General features: G+C 39.0%; 1 protein-coding gene across 6 annotated transcripts; it reads left to right on the plus strand.

Annotated features, from left to right (window-relative positions):
• Window positions 1-12: 12 nt before the first annotated feature.
• Window positions 13-17,355, plus strand: hps3 (HPS3 biogenesis of lysosomal organelles complex 2 subunit 1). 6 transcript variants are annotated; one of them, XM_044199990.1, is made up of 25 exons: window positions 13-141; window positions 1,124-1,298; window positions 1,445-1,516; window positions 1,833-1,926; window positions 2,166-2,239; window positions 2,801-3,013; window positions 3,176-3,245; window positions 3,677-3,765; window positions 4,209-4,323; window positions 4,827-4,980; window positions 5,084-5,166; window positions 6,175-6,349; window positions 6,595-6,676; window positions 7,379-7,536; window positions 7,796-7,897; window positions 10,079-10,187; window positions 10,846-11,108; window positions 11,746-11,923; window positions 12,327-12,560; window positions 13,480-13,677; window positions 13,900-14,103; window positions 14,414-14,518; window positions 15,244-15,450; window positions 15,596-15,683; window positions 16,821-17,355. In XM_044199990.1, exons 2-25 carry the CDS (start codon window positions 1,248-1,250, stop codon window positions 16,946-16,948), a joined length of 3,246 nt encoding a protein of 1,081 aa, XP_044055925.1. In that variant the 5' UTR covers window positions 13-141; window positions 1,124-1,247; the 3' UTR covers window positions 16,949-17,355. The 6 variants fall into 6 exon arrangements, with proteins under 6 accessions (XP_044055925.1, XP_044055923.1, XP_044055928.1 ...); XM_044199988.1 differs by having other exon boundaries at window positions 26-137; XM_044199993.1 differs by having other exon boundaries at window positions 26-137; window positions 4,830-4,980.
• The last annotated feature ends 140 nt before the right edge of the window (window positions 17,356-17,495 follow it).

The raw sequence follows: 17,495 nt of genomic DNA on the forward strand, positions 1-17,495 counted from the left end.
GCCAATGAAAATCGAAAGTGGGCGGGCGCTTTGTTGTTGTGGTTGACAGTTCACTTCCTGCTTCAAAACGTGAACTCAATCAACTGCTGCAGCCAGTAAAGTAGGAAGCGAGAAGAAACCGAAGATCTGGCAGCAAAGTAGGTACTTTACAAAGAACCTGTTACTCCTTTTCTGTAAAGACTCCAACTTTAGTCTATCTGTAACTAAAGTGCGAGTAAACCGAAGAGGAAATATGTTAATCTGTATTGAATTGGAACACCCTCTGCTGCTCACAAGACTGCGGCATGTGATATCGATTAGAGAAACACACACGGGACAGCCTGTTTCAGCCTGTTTCATACCTCGATGTCGGCAATGCGATGATATTTTAGAGGTGACTGCGGTGCTTTCAGAAGAGATTTAGCTGTCCACGAGGAAGTTTTGAGTGATGGTTTTCGGATGATATGATGACCAAACGGGTTGCTGTTGATGTCATTTTCATATGTGATAAACAACATTTGCTTATATGTGAATGACTACATGTAAAAGGTGGTTTACATGTGATGTTAGGGCTGCAACTAACTTATTATTATTTTTCATTATCGAGTAATCTGCCGATAATTTTCTCGATTAATTTAGTCTATGAAAATGTGTGTTAAGAAATAGTGAAAACTTGCCATGTACAGTCCACTATGATGTCTTCAATTGGCTTGTTTTGTCTGACCAGCAGTCCCAATATTCAATTTGCTGTCATATATGACAAAGAAAAGCAGTATTTGGCTTTTTGCTTAGAAAATAACAGAAACGATAAATCATTTATCCAAATAGTTGCCGATTAATATTCTGTCGATGTTACATGTTAAATAAATTTTAGTTTACATCAGATAAAATCACATGGGATTTACCTGGTCAAATTTAAGATAGACTATCTTGAGGCTAATGAGAAAATGTTTTTTTGTAATTTTGTGAACTGACCAATTTTCCTTTTTATGAAAACCAAAATCCCAAGTCATTTCTAGCCTCATATCATGATGGGATATCTATCAACTTCTAATAAGAGTCTCGTGTTCTGATGGGAGATTGCATTGGACTACAGTAAATTAAAATGCTTTTGAACCTTGTTTTTTTCTTTTTGTGATGGTAGGTGTCCTGCTGGATGAAGCTTCCAAGCAACACCGAGAAAGGGGTGAAGTTTATAAATTTCTCAACCACCAAAAGATTAGAAAGCAGCAGTAAACAATTGGTTAAATTTCTACCCTGGACTAAACATGGTGCATGTCTACAACTGCCATCCTTTCTCCTCACAGCAGATAGTACAGGTAAGTGGAGCCTGGCTAATGCTGATCCAAAGCATGCCTATTTAAAAAAAAAAAAAAAAAGATTATCAACAGTGATAATCCAAATTCTGTTGTTTTGTATTTGTATCAGGCCTTTAACTAATCTACCTTCCCTCTCTGTGGCTCAGGTGGAGCAGGAGCCTGGACTGGTCTGCTGTGGAGGTGGAGCGCTGTTCGTGGTGGCTACTGGAGGATGCAAGGTTAACTTAAAATATAAACATTTTTAAACCGTAGTTTCCCTGTTTTTTATTTATTTATTTGTGTGAAAACAATGTGTTTCATACAGTTATACCCTCATTGGTAGAACCTATGATGCCTCATTAAATGGATAATGGCTAATATTAACTCTTATATATCAGTGTAACCTCATAAAAACACAACTTAGTGTCTGCAGATTACTTATGAGTGACAGTGCTCATCAGTTTATCTTAATCCTTAAGAGAAGACCTTTTGGAGATGAAAGGTTTCTGCAGGATACTGACTGTGTTGTGTTGTGATATGTTGAACTGAACCAAGGTGGAGGCCTACAGTGTGGAGAAGGAGGGCTGCCCTCTCATCTGTCGCTTTGCCACCATGGGCACTGTGAAGAGCATCCATCACAGCAAGATAGGTAAAAACATTTCCTCTCTTCCTTTGTCAGCCTCTGTCTCTGCAACAGCAACTACACACATGTATCAACAGTCACCCGTTGCAGTTTGGTTGTTTTTCGTTTTATATGTGAACAAGGCAGCTGATAGCAGTAGTGGTTACAGTGTGAGCTGGAGAGAGAAAGCGATTAGTGATTTTAAAAAAAGAAACAACATTTTAACATCCTTGCTGTCCGTTTTACGTCCCCCCCCTCACATCCAGGAGATTACCTGGTGACCACTGAGGAAAAGAACAGCGCCACCTACCTGAGAGCCTACACCAACTGGCGCTACCAGGTACACACTGACCAGCTAAGCTTTCTCACAAATACTTTATATCATAGTACTATGAAACGTAAGGACACCCAGGTTCTGCCTTCTGTTTTTGATATGATTTGAGATAAAGAAATGTGATCTGAATTTAAACCACATTATCACTTTAATGTGACCTAAACCAGGGTATAGAGTAAAAACATATAGCAGCTTTTATTTAACAAAAATAAACTAGAAATCAATTTCTCTATGAGGGGAAATGCCTGGTATGAGGTCAGGTACTATTTTCGCATGAACATTAAACCTGGTTTGAATTGGTCCTGGTCCACTGATGTGTGGAAATATACCCATATGAGCTCTTAAAAAGACTTTTTCTATGCTCAGCAGTCCAGTCTGAGACAGGTTTAAACCCCTTTAAAAACAGTTTGATGTCAATTCTTCCATCACCTATCATCATCTATGAATGTCTGTCTGAAGTACGAAGCTTAGTTTTTCACCTTTTATGCATACTGCAATATAATCTTGCCTCCTGAGACTTCTTTACTCCATGTATTTTTATGTAGTTATTTCGTGCTTGCTATTCAGGCGGAGGAGAAGGCCCGTGTCGGGGTGCGTTTGTTGGGCCACCTGCTGCGTGGGGCGTCTATGCGGGGCGGAGTGCAGATGGAGATCATTGAGATCCCTCTGTCAGAGCGTCCTGTTTCTGTGGCATGTTGCTCAGTAACAGGAGACCTTCTGGTCGGCTGCGAGAACACTCTGGTTCTGTTTACTTTGAGGAGACAGAACCAGCAGAGCCTGGTAAGAACCCAACTGCTAATCTGGGAGTTTACCTCCTTTTGTGGACCTTTTTTAAAGGTCCACAAAAGGAGGTCCACTTTGTTATTTAATCATAACAAAGTGGACTTATTGATACACTAAATGATGCAGTGGCATGATGTTTCTTTCTCTGGAAAAAACCAGCAGAATAAGAATCAGCAGATCCTTCAGAGCACCTGGCCGAACACTCAGCAGAGCTCCAGTCAGAGTCAAGGTAACGCAAGGAAAGCAACACGTAACTGTGAACACATTTTCAGGCAAAGACTAAAACCAAAACTTATTACCTTACCTTACCTATTCTATCATGTGTAAACTGGAGTGGAATATTCCAGTTATCACCCACAATAGAAGAAATGAAAAGCAAATTGCCTGTGCCACAATGCACACTGTCCAAGTGCATTAGAGGCTCTGTATAAAAATAGTCCTCACATTTAAAATAGTCTCCATGAGTGGTACACCAACAAAATGAGTTCTCTGTGTATATCAGTCATTATGTATGTGATCATTGGCGTCTTTTTACTGACCTTAAAAGGGACCAATGTGTGGTGAAGGAGGTAAGGGGCTATGATGAAAGATAACAAGTCTACTTTGCTGACTCTTCCATGGTTTCCTGCTCAGACTGATCTGTCCTCTCCATGCTCTTAGGTCAGACTTCAAGTTCAAACCAAAATCTTTCCATCCTGGATTTTGAGCGTTCAGTTATCCTGCATCTTCAAAACATCAAGCCTAAACAGGTACGTTCACACACTTTTTCTACTCCTCATAGTTTAATCTATTTATCTGCTACACAATCATACCAGTAAATATCACCTCTTTTAACTGGTCTGGTGTTTGGTTTCTGTTTTTGAGTATGTGCATAATCTCTAAAGTAGGTATAATCCATAATAACTGTATACAGCAGTATAACTAATTTGTTGAGTTATAATCCATACTAACTGTGTTTTACATTTTATGAGATACTGTTATATGAATACATGCAAAAATGTCCACATTGTGTTTTCATCTAACTATGAACTATGCCTGGAACACATAAATAGAGGGAAAATCCTAAATAGTTCTTGATAATTTCACAAACCGAAGACTCACATTTGATTTTGTTTATTTATTTCCAAAGTTCAAACTACTAAAATTGACAGTCTGTGGCCTTGGTGATTCTAACACCTCCTCTGCCCCTTAGGTGGCGCTGTGTGGAGGATATGTGGCAGTGCGGGCAGACCTGGAGGTGCTAGTACTGAAACTGGATGCATCCTCTGAACCTAAAACCCTGGAAGAATCATCGGACACAAATAAAGGTTGTAACAACACACACAACTTCATAAGTGTCCGTTGCAATCTTTAATGATTGATGCCACCTCTGCGTGTTTTTGGTTATGTTTAGTTTACAGACTGTAAAAATAGCATGGATGTACCATCAGTGGCATAACCTTTAGGTTTCTGAAAGGACGTTTTGAGTCTTGGTTTTGGGTTTGCCACTGGCGGCAGTTTTTGTCTGTTGTTGATCCAGAAAATCCAATTTTGGGGCAAAGGGTTGAGGCCTCATTGGCGCTAAGGTCACCACTGCTGAATGTGAGTGGCTGAAGCACTTGTAAATCAACCAAAGGCAACCCAAAACAAAGTCATTCATCATAATGATTCTCAAATTTAACATTATTCATGTTTGCCAAAAGCTGTTGAATATATTTATTTATTTTCCTGTGCAGTTCACTTCACTTCACCACCGTCAAGCATTATTGTGCTTTAGTGTAATGAGAGAATAATTAGTGATGTGTGTGTCTGTGTATTTGTGTGTGTGCAGCAGATCAACTAGAAGACCAGGCTGACTTTCTGGTCCTTCCGAGACACCAGGAGTTGCTCGGTGATCGAGCTAAAGACTGTGACATCCCTGTCAGCATTGAAAAGACCGGGCTGGAGGATAGAGAACAATACACACTGTCATATGTTCTCTTCAGGTGTGTGCGTGTATTTCTGAGAAGCTGTTTGACTTTTAGATGTTTACAGTGAGTGTATTTATGCTACGTAAGGTGTATTTGACGTGTAATTTCTCTCTTGCAGGCGTTTTACTCCAGACTTCTCACAGGGCTGCAGTGTGGAGGAGACTCAACTCCACTCCCTACAGCTCTACCCGCTGTTCACCAGTCAGTACAGCATACAGGATGAGATACAGAGGCGCAAAATTCTGCCAGTTGACTGAGATTTTTACACGCTTTCAGAGCAGTTTCCCTTCTTTCAGGACTTTTTCAAAAAAATTATTTTCAACAACTTGACACAAGCCAGAATAAGGTTGATTGCTGCAATGGTATCAGTAAAATCACACCTGATGATGATGATGATTTATATTTGTGTCATGCACACAAAGTGCCCAACCCGCATGGGTTTACAAGACACCAAAAGTACAGTTTCAGTGGTATTTTCATTACATTTCATTTCATTACAAAATTACGGGTTCTTTTACAGCTCGGTCTGAATATTCTGCCTTCTCTTGCTAGCTTGGCAAATAAAATCTGCTACAAAAAAGTTTCCCTTTCTGAAGCACAACTCAAGTTTTTCATAATCATCCAGCCAAAAAAAAAAAAAAACAACATAAATGGCGGACATTTTACTAAAAAGTACATTGCTTACGTCCTCGTAGACAGGACTGCAAAACAAAAAATGAACCTCAATTCTCAATTTCACCTAGCTCACATAACAATTCGAGGATGTTCATGAATCATAATCCATCAGAGGCTAAACCCAGAAGAAAAAATTCAGCTTCTTCTCGTTAAGTGAAAGTTTGTTAGTTTTGGAAATGGGTGAAATTATTCATTTTTTCACTGGTTAAACAAGATTTTAAGGTTTTAGGACTCCATAAAATAACTTGTAATGCTGGAGATTTCTTTTCTGCAGTGTTTCTACAAATTCACTGCTGGAATAAAACATTTTTTAAAAGTAGTTATATGTAAGTGAATACTGGGCTTTTTAGTAATTGTGTGTGTGGTATTTTTACATGGGTGTTCGTGTGTCGGCATACGCGTGTGTACATAAACTGGTAACCCCAACATTGTTTACAGAACTCCATGTGGTTGAAAGCTCTGGAAAAAGCTGCAAGAGTTTTTTGTGAAACACTGTTTCTGCTTCAGTCTTTCTCTCTGTATTTCTCTCTCTAGGTAACCAGTCAGTGTCTCTGGAGGAACCAGCATGTGTGTTCTGCTTCTTCTCTCTTCCCACCGCCGGCTACCTGTACAGTCTGAAGGGTGGTGTTGAGCTTCTCTCAGCCTATCAGTATCCAGAGAAGGTTTTGGAGGCGGTGCTAACAGACCACCTGTTGCACGTCATCACAAAGTACATCTGAGTTGATATGGAAATCAGTTAATCTTCTCACATTAGTCTTGACAAATCATTTAAACTAGCATTGATTCTTTTCAAAGTGAAACTGAATGATTCACCTTCATTCAAAGACATCAGGTTTTTAAGTCTTAGTACTAGACTAAATGACTTAAGATGGAGTATACTTATTACTGTAGTCTGAAGATTTCTGTTTGCCAAACAAGTAAGTTTGTATCTTGGTTTCTGTGTGTGCCTGGTAGGAGTGCACTGCAGTCTTTCACAGTGCGCTGTGCAGCAGTAGCAGCCAGGATTGAGGACCCCTACATCGATACCACCATGAAGGTATGAGCTTAACCATAAAACCTCACTTTGTGGCCTCTTAATCAATTAACTGTATGGTTCAGTCTTACCACTCACCTCAACCCTGTTTCCAGCAGCAGCAGGCAGACGTTTTCAATATGCTACTTGATACACGCCAAACAGCAGACATACAAAGTTAGCAAATAGGTGGTGAAGAAAGTAGAACATCTAGCAGCTAAAGAGTCAAATATTATTCTCAGGGTTGGTGGAGACCAAAACACAGCTAATGAGAGAGTGAATATTGGACTTTGATTTTGTCAGGTGGACACAAATACGACTCCAAACGAATGATGATGTTGCTCTGAGATTGCCGGATGTGAACGTAGACTGTTGTTTGCTAACAGCCATTACAGATTTATTAGGGGATAACATGACAGTCTGTGGATTTGTCAGCTTGTTGTGGAGTTCCTCTGCCCTCTAGTGGGCAAAAAAATCTATCCATTTTTATAAGATTTCAGCTGTAATCAAAAGCACAATAGCTTGTGGTAATATTGTATGGTGTTGAGTTTAATATTTGGTATGTAGAGGATATATTTAAATATTTGTCTTTTTGTGAGTGTACTTGCATGTGGTTATGTTTTAATATATATGTGACTGTCTCTGTGTATCAGCACATTTGTATCCTTAAATAATCATGTACTTTTGTGTCTGTCCATTTCTGTGTGTGTGTGTGTGTGTTTGAAGGCCTGTCCACCCTGCAGCCTGGAGGTGTGTGCGCTCAGGATGCAGCTGTTTATTGGTCTACGGTCAATGTGCGTCTATGGCCGCCATGTTATCTTGCTTTCCACCGCCGACACCGAGACAACAGAGGAGACCGAACGCAACGCACACCGCAGAGGCCTGTAAGTCACATACATACACACACTCACGCACACATACAAGAGTTCAACACACACCCATACATAAACACACATGACTATGATGGTGTATAGATCATACACCTTTTTAGTTTCAGAAGCTTCATCTGAAGTGTCATCAGATACCTCCCTGCGGGTACCAGAAAACTCTAAAGAGGGGTTTCTCAGCACTGGTGATGTGTGTGTGCAGGCAGGCATACATGTATTTATAAACCTGTTTACTGTGTGTGTGTTGTTATTTTAGCGAGTTGAAAGAACACACCTTGCTGACTGGTATTTTCCTGGCGGTGGGAATCGATCCCGCAACCACGCCGGCTCTGGAGAGCCTTCTGTCACGCCCCTTCCTGTAAGACAACCCCCCCTCCAGTGTCTGTTGTCACTTCCAGGCCAAGCTGCAAAACCAGAAATACTCACATTAGCAGATGATTGTTAACTGAATCTTTAGATTAGCAGTTATTTGAAAGGGAAGCCATGACTGTTTTGGATTCTATTTCACCTTTTAATGGCACAAAAAAGGCAAAAAAGTTTCAACATGTCAAGGTATCAAGGTATCTCTAACCGTGTTCATAAGGGAAGTAAAGATAGTACATTATTAAAAAGGAAAGGTACTAGAACCTTTTTTATGTGACTGTTCAGCAAAAATAGAAACAGACTGTCCCCTGTGAGCTGCCCTGTTTTTAAAAATAAATAATTAAATATTCATTTAATTATATTGAATAAGAAATTCAACAATTTCAATCATTCCTGACCTAAATTCTGTAATTATGAAACCAGTTGTGGATTAACATAGATAGCACTAATCCAGTAATTAGAAAGCACATGATCGTGGATATATATATATAGTATATCCAGTATATAAGGGATGACGAACTACATCAAAATTTTATACGGATATTGAAAAACTACAGCCTACAAAAAATCTTTTATTTTGAGATTGCATTTGACAGTAGCCAAATGTTTTCCTGTCAACTAATCTACTTTTTTAAATTAAAGAAAAATTTTAAGCACTCATATTCCCCGTATTTCCTGAGACCCTTAGCGGTTAAGGCTTTACTCCTGTACAGAAGCTCATAATTAAACTGTGAGGCCCTAAAACAGCCAGTGATCATAATTTGCGTTCATTGATATATATTTCTGTGTGCCTTTACAGCTCGGTCTAAAAGTGACAACATTTCCTGTTTCAGTTCCTAAACCTATCCAACCATAACCTGCCTAACTGCCCTCAGTGTGTGTGACTTTTTGCTCACAAACTAATCACGTTTGGACTGAAATAAAAAGTTTTGGATTTTAATCAGCTAACTTAATAATCCAACTTCATTAGACAGGTTCCTGGTTTCTTGTAACACATGCATACACATGCATTTCAGTATTTTTTTTATGTGTAACATCGATGCAGCGTTGCACACACCTGACGGTTGTGCTTGCAGTTGTATCTAAGGATTCACCACCTTAAAAAAACATTAAAAGGATTTTAAGTAGCGCCCTCTCGTGACAGGCAATAATGGCAGAGGCAGAGCAGCACCTTGTAAGTATTTCAGCGTTGGACATCCTTGTCATGCACAAACCCCTCACCATGTAATCTATGGCCAAATATAAACACAAACACACAGACACACACACACACACACACACACACACACACACACACACACACACACACACACACAAATACAGTACATTATCCTTTGTCCAGGGACCATCGCATGAGCCACAGGAGCCCAAGGTTACCCTTTTTATCATGTTAACCTGTTCACTAACAGTTCACTAACTGTTTGTTTTCTCATGTAACATATTATTACATAGTACTACATTATAGTATTATGCAGTTGATGTATTACATATCACAAGAGGTTGTTTTTTACTGGGAGTACGATGGATATATACGAAGCAGATACAATAGCAGCCATGATCACATTATACAACCTCATCTCTGGTTTAGTAGTTTCTAATGCATGTGCAATGCCATGACACACATGGAATCATTTTTCAACTTGGTTCATGGAAAACCTGTCATGTAGTGATCAGTATACTGCTTGTGTATGTCTTCAATGTATTATCAGTGTCCTGTAAAGATGCATCCACAAAGACAGCCAGTTACAGATACAGAAAAACTATATTTGAAAACCTCTCCACAAAAGGAACGAAAAATTAAAAAATGAAGGTAAAGAAACTGCAGGGGAAGAACAACAACAGTTGTGATTGACATTTCTAGGAGTCAATGGCAAGGCGATTATTTTCCTATAGCTTTAAATAGGAGATATTGAGGCTGAATCCCGGTTTCTAGTCTCCAGACTGGGGTCAGATCAATGATGCATGGCACCTAATGCATGTTTACATTTTCCTTCCTCATTGTCCTTTCGTGTTGATCATCAGTGATTCTATGAATCATGGGAAATTCACTTTGAACAGTCTGCAGATTTTGAGATTAGCTAAACATCTACTCTGTGTGATAAAACATTGGGATTTAGCTCATCTCTCTGTTTGAGTATGCTTGTTTTTACCCCTCTGTGTTTACCTCTGGCCTCAGGAGCAGGAAGTGGACAATCTCTTCTCCCAGAGAAACCAGTACAGCAGGACACGGATGGAACCTCTATGTGGTCGGCACCGTCTCCCCCCTCACTCTTTACCAAGAGATGGTAACACAGACGTACTCCCTTTTATTTACTGTTGTACAAAAAAAATCAGCTGAACCTGAATGTCTGTTCTTGTGGTTGTGTACTTGTGTATTTCATACATTTATATGCACAATTATTAATGATAATAATGAATGACTAAAGAAATAAAACACGAACAAAAAACGTGATGAACATGCAGAGAAGAGAAAGAAAAGAAGAACATGAAAATGGAAAAGGCAAACATAAAAAGTACATAAAATGACACTCTGTGACGTGTATCTGCATTGCGAAGGATACTGAATCAAGACATTTTGTTTGTAATTGATTGTAATTGAAGTTTTTATTTCCTAAAAAAGGACAAATTTGCCAATGTAGTGAGATTATTTCAATTTATTTCCATTGCAAACTATTTTGGTTCAAATATTTTCTAAAACCAGGTTTAATTTTTATGTATTTTTATTTATTTTTTAGATAGACAGACAGGAATTCCTAAAATAAATATTGAAAAAATTATATATTTATCTTACTGTTTTGGCAGAATTTTTTTACTTGTAGTAAGGTTTTAGGACTAGATTACAGACAGAAAAGACTGGATAAGATACAGATTTTGCACTCTAATATGTTTGAGTCTGTATACTCACCTGTGTCTGTGCATGACTTGTGTGTCTCTGTGTGTCAGGTTGAATACAGCCAACGGTATGCAGAGACCAACCCGCAAGGCCAAAGCCTTCGTCACCTCCTCAGTGAAGCACACCTCCTCCTCCGCGCCTCCTTACTCCAAACATCAGAGCAGCAACAGAACATCGAGGGCGACCCTGCGGTGTCTCTGCAGACAGATACAGGCGGACCAGCTAAGAAACAGACAGCTGCACAGACAGACAGTCAAGAACTAGAGGCGGCACTCAGGCAGAACTGTGCACAGCTGGGAGACTGTTTCAGCAGGTAACACACACATAAACACACACACACTTGTGCTAAAGGACAAACATCTCTTAAAACAGTTTAAGAAATACCTTAATCATCTTTTAATCTATGCACACACCCCTTAATTTGAATTTAGGTTCCCTTATATTGCTGAAATTGATGCAGCAATTTCAATATTGCAAATTTAGTGACCTCTGAAACTTTTAACCAGAAAGATCTGGTTTTAACATTTACAGTTAAGAGATTTTGTTCACCCAATTGCATTGGCTGTCATTAGATTCAAAGTTGATATATAACACATATTCTCTTCTGTTTAGGACTGCAGTTAACAATAATAACAATATTTTTTGTTATTGAATAATCTGTTAATAATTATTATTATTTGATTTTATTTTTTAATTTATAAAATGTCTGAAAATAGTGAAAAATACCCATCACAATTTCCTAGAGCCCAAGGTATACTTAGAATTGCTTGTTTTGTCCAGGCAACAGTCCAAACCCCAAAATTATTCAATTTACAATTATATAAAATCAGCAAATATTCCCATTTAAGTTGCTGGAAAGAGAATGTTTGGTTTTTTTTCATAAATGATTTATTGATCAGAGTTGTTGTTGTTGATTTCAGCACTGATTCTATTGTTTTCTGTTCTGTTAGGGGCAGTCAGAAGGACTGCCACCTGGCTTTGCCGTACTACAGGATGTCTGGTCTGTCAGTCACAGAGGTCATAGCCAGGAACCGCCCACTTCCCAGCAGCCCTCACTCATACGGCCCCGGCTTCCTTTTTTACCTGACGCATTACCTGTTAGAAGAAACAGAGCAGTGCCTCAGTCAGGTACACACAAACATAAAAAAAAACATAAAGCTTCACATGCTGCTTGTTGTGATGGGAGACTTGTACAACCAGATATTTTGAGATTTGTTTTGAAGGTGCCATATTGAATAAGTCATTATTACATTAACCTGCATCATTACAACATGGAACAAGTCCATCGCCACAAAACTGTCAGTCTCTATCAGCTTCTGCACACCCTAACTTAGATAGCGTCTCAATTCTCCCTGAATACAGCCAGATTTCGATGTTAATGTCTTAGCTTACGTGACTACATGTTTTATATACAATTTATAGGTTATATCACAGCCACTGTATCGTTTTCATCCGTATCAGTACATCAGCTGTTTTGTTTGTGTTACACTTGGGAAACTTGAGGAAAAGAAAAAAAAATCTCTTTCTGCAGGAAGCAGCTGATGAGGTCGTAGACATTTTCAGCCAATCAGAGCCCTCGCAGCTCGTCAGTGTGTGTGCCAGCCCGCCCATGATAAACATCAGTCCTGCCCGGACACTGCAAATCTTACAACATCTGGAGGACACAGCTGGCGTGTCGGTTCCACTGACAATCACGATGGCAACCATGATGCTGCTTTTGAAAGACCTGCCACACTACACACAGCTAATGGAAAGACATGCTGAGGTTAGAGGGGGCAGGGGACGTGGTGTGTGTGTGTGTGTGTGTGTGTGTGTTTAAGGATGCTATCAAGCAAAGAAGAAACTGAAATCTGTATTTTAACAGTATGTATCTTAGATAGACAGTCTATCTCAGTAATCCAATAATACATACTTTCTATCAAAGCACTTTAACATTTAGTACCTTTTTTTAACTACTACAAGTACTGTACATTATTTTACCTGTCAAAAGTTTGAGATACTTGATATCTAGTTTTTTATAATATATCCTTTACACACTATAAGCTTTCCTAGAAACATATAATAGGCGTATATCAATAAATCATGTGTACGATTTATTGAAAATTATAAATATATAATTAACACATCAAAAAGTAATTTTTTACTTGCAAATGGAAGGTGTTTGAAGGTGAATATTTTTTCATGTCACACCAGTGTGGTGCTATTTGTACAGTTAATTTTTTTTTGTGTAAAAACGCAGAAACTTTTCCTTTAGTGTTTTGCAATCAATAATTATTGAATATAGTATTTCAGAGGACGAGCATGGTACAAATTAGTGAAGCAAGAAATTGTAGAGATACACGGGAAGTGATATATTTCTCGTTTCTAATAAACGGAAATGAGAAATACAATGTTACACAATACATCTTCCACATGTGTTTCTCAATCCAGTGTGATCTGCAAGCAACAGCTTTTGTCTGATATCATCAAACATTTATTCTGACCTTATTTCCTCAGTGCCACTACTGTGCCAAGTTATAAAGCTTTAAGAAATTAGCAATTTTTAAGACTTGGTGCTTCTTTGTTTGCTAGGTCTCCTTATATAAATAATAAACAAATAAATAATTAGTCATGGGCTAATTAATCAGTAATTGGGAACATGAATTCCAGAATGAGAAACCAGAGGACTGTCTGTGCATGTTCAGATGCTGCTGGTGTATGGGTTCATCGAGGAGCCGAAGCTGTTGCTGCATGGTGGAGGTGGAGGCCAACACACACACATCCGTCCCACAGCGTTGACTCGCCAGATGGCAAATTCCCAACCAGGTCTGCTGGTGGCTTCCATGGTGGCTTTACATGAAAACAACAAAGTTCAGCTGGAACAGGCTGATCACATATTCAAGGTGTGTGTGTGTGTCACTCGTACCTGGTAATTCAAAATCATCTTACTGAGTTGTTACATTACCTGTCTTGATTTTCGAAATTTGGTAGCAAAACAATAGCTTACAAGATGATTTAAAACAAGGTGCCTTAATTAAATGTTGTCCATTTTGATCAATCCTACATGGAAGATCTAAAAAAGAATAGCAATAATAACGTGTGTGTGTGTGTGTGTGTGTGTCTAGGAGCTGGGCTGTGAGAATTGCTTACTGGTGGATTTCTGGGAGGCGATGCTCATGGCCTCCTCACAGGAAGCAGTCATCCAGGAACTTCTGTTCCGACTGGCGTCTGTCTACATCGACCGACTGACAAACACAAACTCTGATACACACCCCAACCCTCCACACACACCTTCAAGACGCAGGTCACTGAAGAGCACTGACGATCTGGTACAGTAACTAAAAATGACTGCTGTTCTCTTTGTTTGGGAGGGAGCTGTTCAATCCACCTTTTATTTTCTGTTGGACTCCACCACCTCAGTCTGTTGCCAAAAAAGTACCGTTGTGTATAAACAGCGTGATGTTCAGAAATCAATTCATGTGAACATCAATCTGCACTAAGAGGCCACGTGTGTGTGTGTGTGTGTGTGTGTGTGTGTGTGTGTGTGTGTGTGTGTGTGTGTGTGTGTGTGTGTGTGTGTGTGTGTGTGTGTGTGTGTGTGTGTGTGTGTGTGTGTGTGTGTGTGTGTGTGTGTTTCAGATCAACTCGTGCTCCCATTATGGTGGTCTGTACCCATGGCTCACTGTTCTCAATCCAGCTCACACTACCAGCTCCCAACACCAGGAAGTGCTACACAAACTGCAGGTAATTTGTCTATGAATAAAATAAGTCTGCTTCTGTATGCCACAAATGAATTTGCCTCAGTAAGAATCTAGACTTGACATTAATGGTGGAGAGACCATTTGCCTTGAAGTTGTAAAATAAGACTTAAAAAGGAACTGAATGAATCATTAAAATGATAAGATTTTAATGGCAATGCAGGACTACTCCCTATGTACTACTTAAGGAAATAGTACTAATACACCTGTATTATGTGTGTGTGTGTGTGTGTGTGTGTGAGAGAGACAGAGGTTGGTATGACGATGCCATGAGACCCAATGGACAGCCTTTTATTTCAAACCCAAATGTAGTTTTCAAGCAAATCTATTAACTTTTGCAGAACAGCGACCTCTGTGAACACAAATGGCAATTACAGCATAATGTTAAATGCTAAGAGAGAAGAGTTAAAAGGTTAGCGAACTGACGTAGTTACACTTACATAGCACTATCTATGCAAAGTTGGCTAACATTAGCTAACATTAGTCACCATAAGCTACTGGTCATACCAGACCAGGTGAGGCTGTGACCGCAAAACCCCTGGGTGTATTGGATTGAGCAAGGGTCCATTTTTTTATTCATGAATTAAATTCTTTTAATTATATGTCAAAGATTGTGTTATTTCATCTTTTAAAAGTTACATTGCCTCCCTTTCATCCACCTTTTTTCCTGTGATTTTAATCTTAATTATTCGTGTATCCGTCTGTCTCCAGTCTCTCCTGTGTGGTCCGTCCCTGTCTGTGGGCTCCATCATGCCTCTGATGGAGCGTCTGTCAGAGGAAACCTTATGGGGCTTCAGCCTGCACCTCCTCTGTGACACCAGAAGGGGGCAGTACAACAGCAGCATTGAAAAGCTGCTTGACCGATGTCCTCAGGCCATCATAGCCTACGCCAATCACCAGTTACAAGACAAAAATATGGTCTGTACTGAGCAGTAGCCTGAAATGTGAAATGTGTTACCTGTCCTGTTACTCTGTAGCATGTCTGTATTTTTAGTATATTTTGAAGTTTACACCCAGTGATTCTCAAATGTGTCACCCTGTCTGTCTTGTCTAATCTCTGTAGGTGTTATGGTGGCAGAAGCTGCTCCCAGAGCTTTGTAACAGGACGAGAGCTGCATCAGACAACAGCATACTATTGGCTGCTCTCAAAGGTAGAATCTTTTCCCAGAATACCATCAGTCTGTCAAAAGTAACCCAGTACTTTTTAAGGCCAGATGACCACTTGACATAGTTTTGTCAAAGGGAATCTCATATTTACCTGGAGTCATTATTGACTTGACATTGGCCAGAGTGACAATTTGGCTTCTTTGACTGCTGGCAAAAATATCAAGCATTGACAACAATCTGGACATCGTAACATCAGGAAATGAATGCTAATCAGGAAATTCAATCAGGGCCGTTATCACCAAGGACACTGATGTCTGCTGTATTTTAACAACCTCAGGGTGTAATAAATGTACACATGGTGGGAATAAGTTGGGTGACTGAAATAATTTTAGGTTTTGTGTATTTAAATTTGACTACTTTTTAAACCAATAAATAGATAAAGGATTCACTATTTTCTCACCTCAAGTTTATTCCTGGCAGTACAGAAAAGGTTTGAAACAGCATTTAGACCTTCATGATGGTAAATTGTATTTACAGAAAATATAATTGATTAGGTGAATACATAAAATATGATACATTCAAATAATCTTTCTAATCATTATATGTAGAAATGCAAAGCAACAGAGCACCAAAGAGCAATAATATTAAAGGGCAACTCCACTAATTTTACACATCAAATTCTTTCTGGTCTGTAAAGTTGAGTCAATTGAGTCAAGTTGCATTGTGGGTTATGTAGGCACCAGGTTTTGACAAGCAAGACGAATGCATGGAATAAAAAAGATGACATCTCTGGTTCTGCTGCATCAATTTTGATACCTTTTTTTTTAACTGTCCATCATGCATCCAACAATGTTATAGGAGTGCAATGCTAAATCATTGGAGTGCTCCACATTTTGCACACGTTAGCCATGCAGAGCAGCATTAAGCAATAAGATGTAGATAAAGTACAATGTTAACAAATTATATTAGTCTTAATAAAATGTTAATTGAAATAGTTTGAAAAATAGTAAAATGGTAATATCACACACTGAACATGTAAGCTATGCAGTACAGAGTTGGAATAAAATAGTAGTGGTATTGGTATTTTAGTAATTCTTTCTTTTCTGTCTGGTTGGAATTTTGAAAGAAAGTGATATCAGCCTGGGTTTCATGTAGCTGGTTTCTGGTTTCCATGCCAACAGAGACGCTGGTTGTGGTTGCCATGGAGACGACCCCCACAGAGTTCCTGGAGCTGATACCTGACGACGGCACCGCTTCGTACTTCCTGCCTCACCTGTTGACATGTAGCCAGAGACACCTGCTGACCTGACACACACACACACACACACACACACACACACACACACACACAGTATATACTTGAATAGACAAAGACAATATGCTTTTTCCCCCCCTGGATTTTTAGTTTGTTGTTTGTACATGCATGTTGCTTGGCATTTCTGAGTTTTGTTTGCCATTCATAATGTAATTGTACAATGTAACATCTTAAAACATGTTTGTTTATATCTGGAGACACATTTCTAAATGTGGTCCATGATGTATGTGGTGATAAACACTTTAATATTTAGCTACTTTGAGAATTTATTTGTATTTATTACAGTTTGTAGTTCTAAAACCAGGAAGTCAGTTTAAAGCATTTTAGAGCTGTGGGGACTGATTCAACGTATGCAAAGATCTGTAGTTTAAAAAAATAAAAGAGAAAAGAAGAAAACCCTTCAGAGTTTCATGTTTTGTTCTCCACTTCACACACATAAATCACCTTGGAATTTGCTATAGTGTAGTCATAATTTCACAGAGCTGTTGAATAGAAGCACATTTGATTGGATCAGCAGTTACGTTATGTATCAAATACCTCG

Source organism: Siniperca chuatsi, linkage group LG6, assembly GCF_020085105.1.
Source record: "Siniperca chuatsi isolate FFG_IHB_CAS linkage group LG6, ASM2008510v1, whole genome shotgun sequence".
NCBI classification, from domain to species: domain Eukaryota; kingdom Metazoa; phylum Chordata; class Actinopteri; order Centrarchiformes; family Sinipercidae; genus Siniperca; species Siniperca chuatsi.

Bases quoted from the DNA above. Each gene is read 5' to 3' on its own strand.
- hps3 (XM_044199990.1), top strand. From the start codon at position 1,248: ATGGTGCATGTCTACAACTGCCATCCTTTCTCCTCACAGCAGATAGTA. The intron at 7,898-10,078 runs GTAAGACAACCC...CTCTGGCCTCAG, and splicing joins CTTCTGTCACGCCCCTTCCT to GAGCAGGAAGTGGACAATCT. The intron at 15,451-15,595 runs GTCTGTACTGAG...TAATCTCTGTAG, and splicing joins AGTTACAAGACAAAAATATG to GTGTTATGGTGGCAGAAGCT.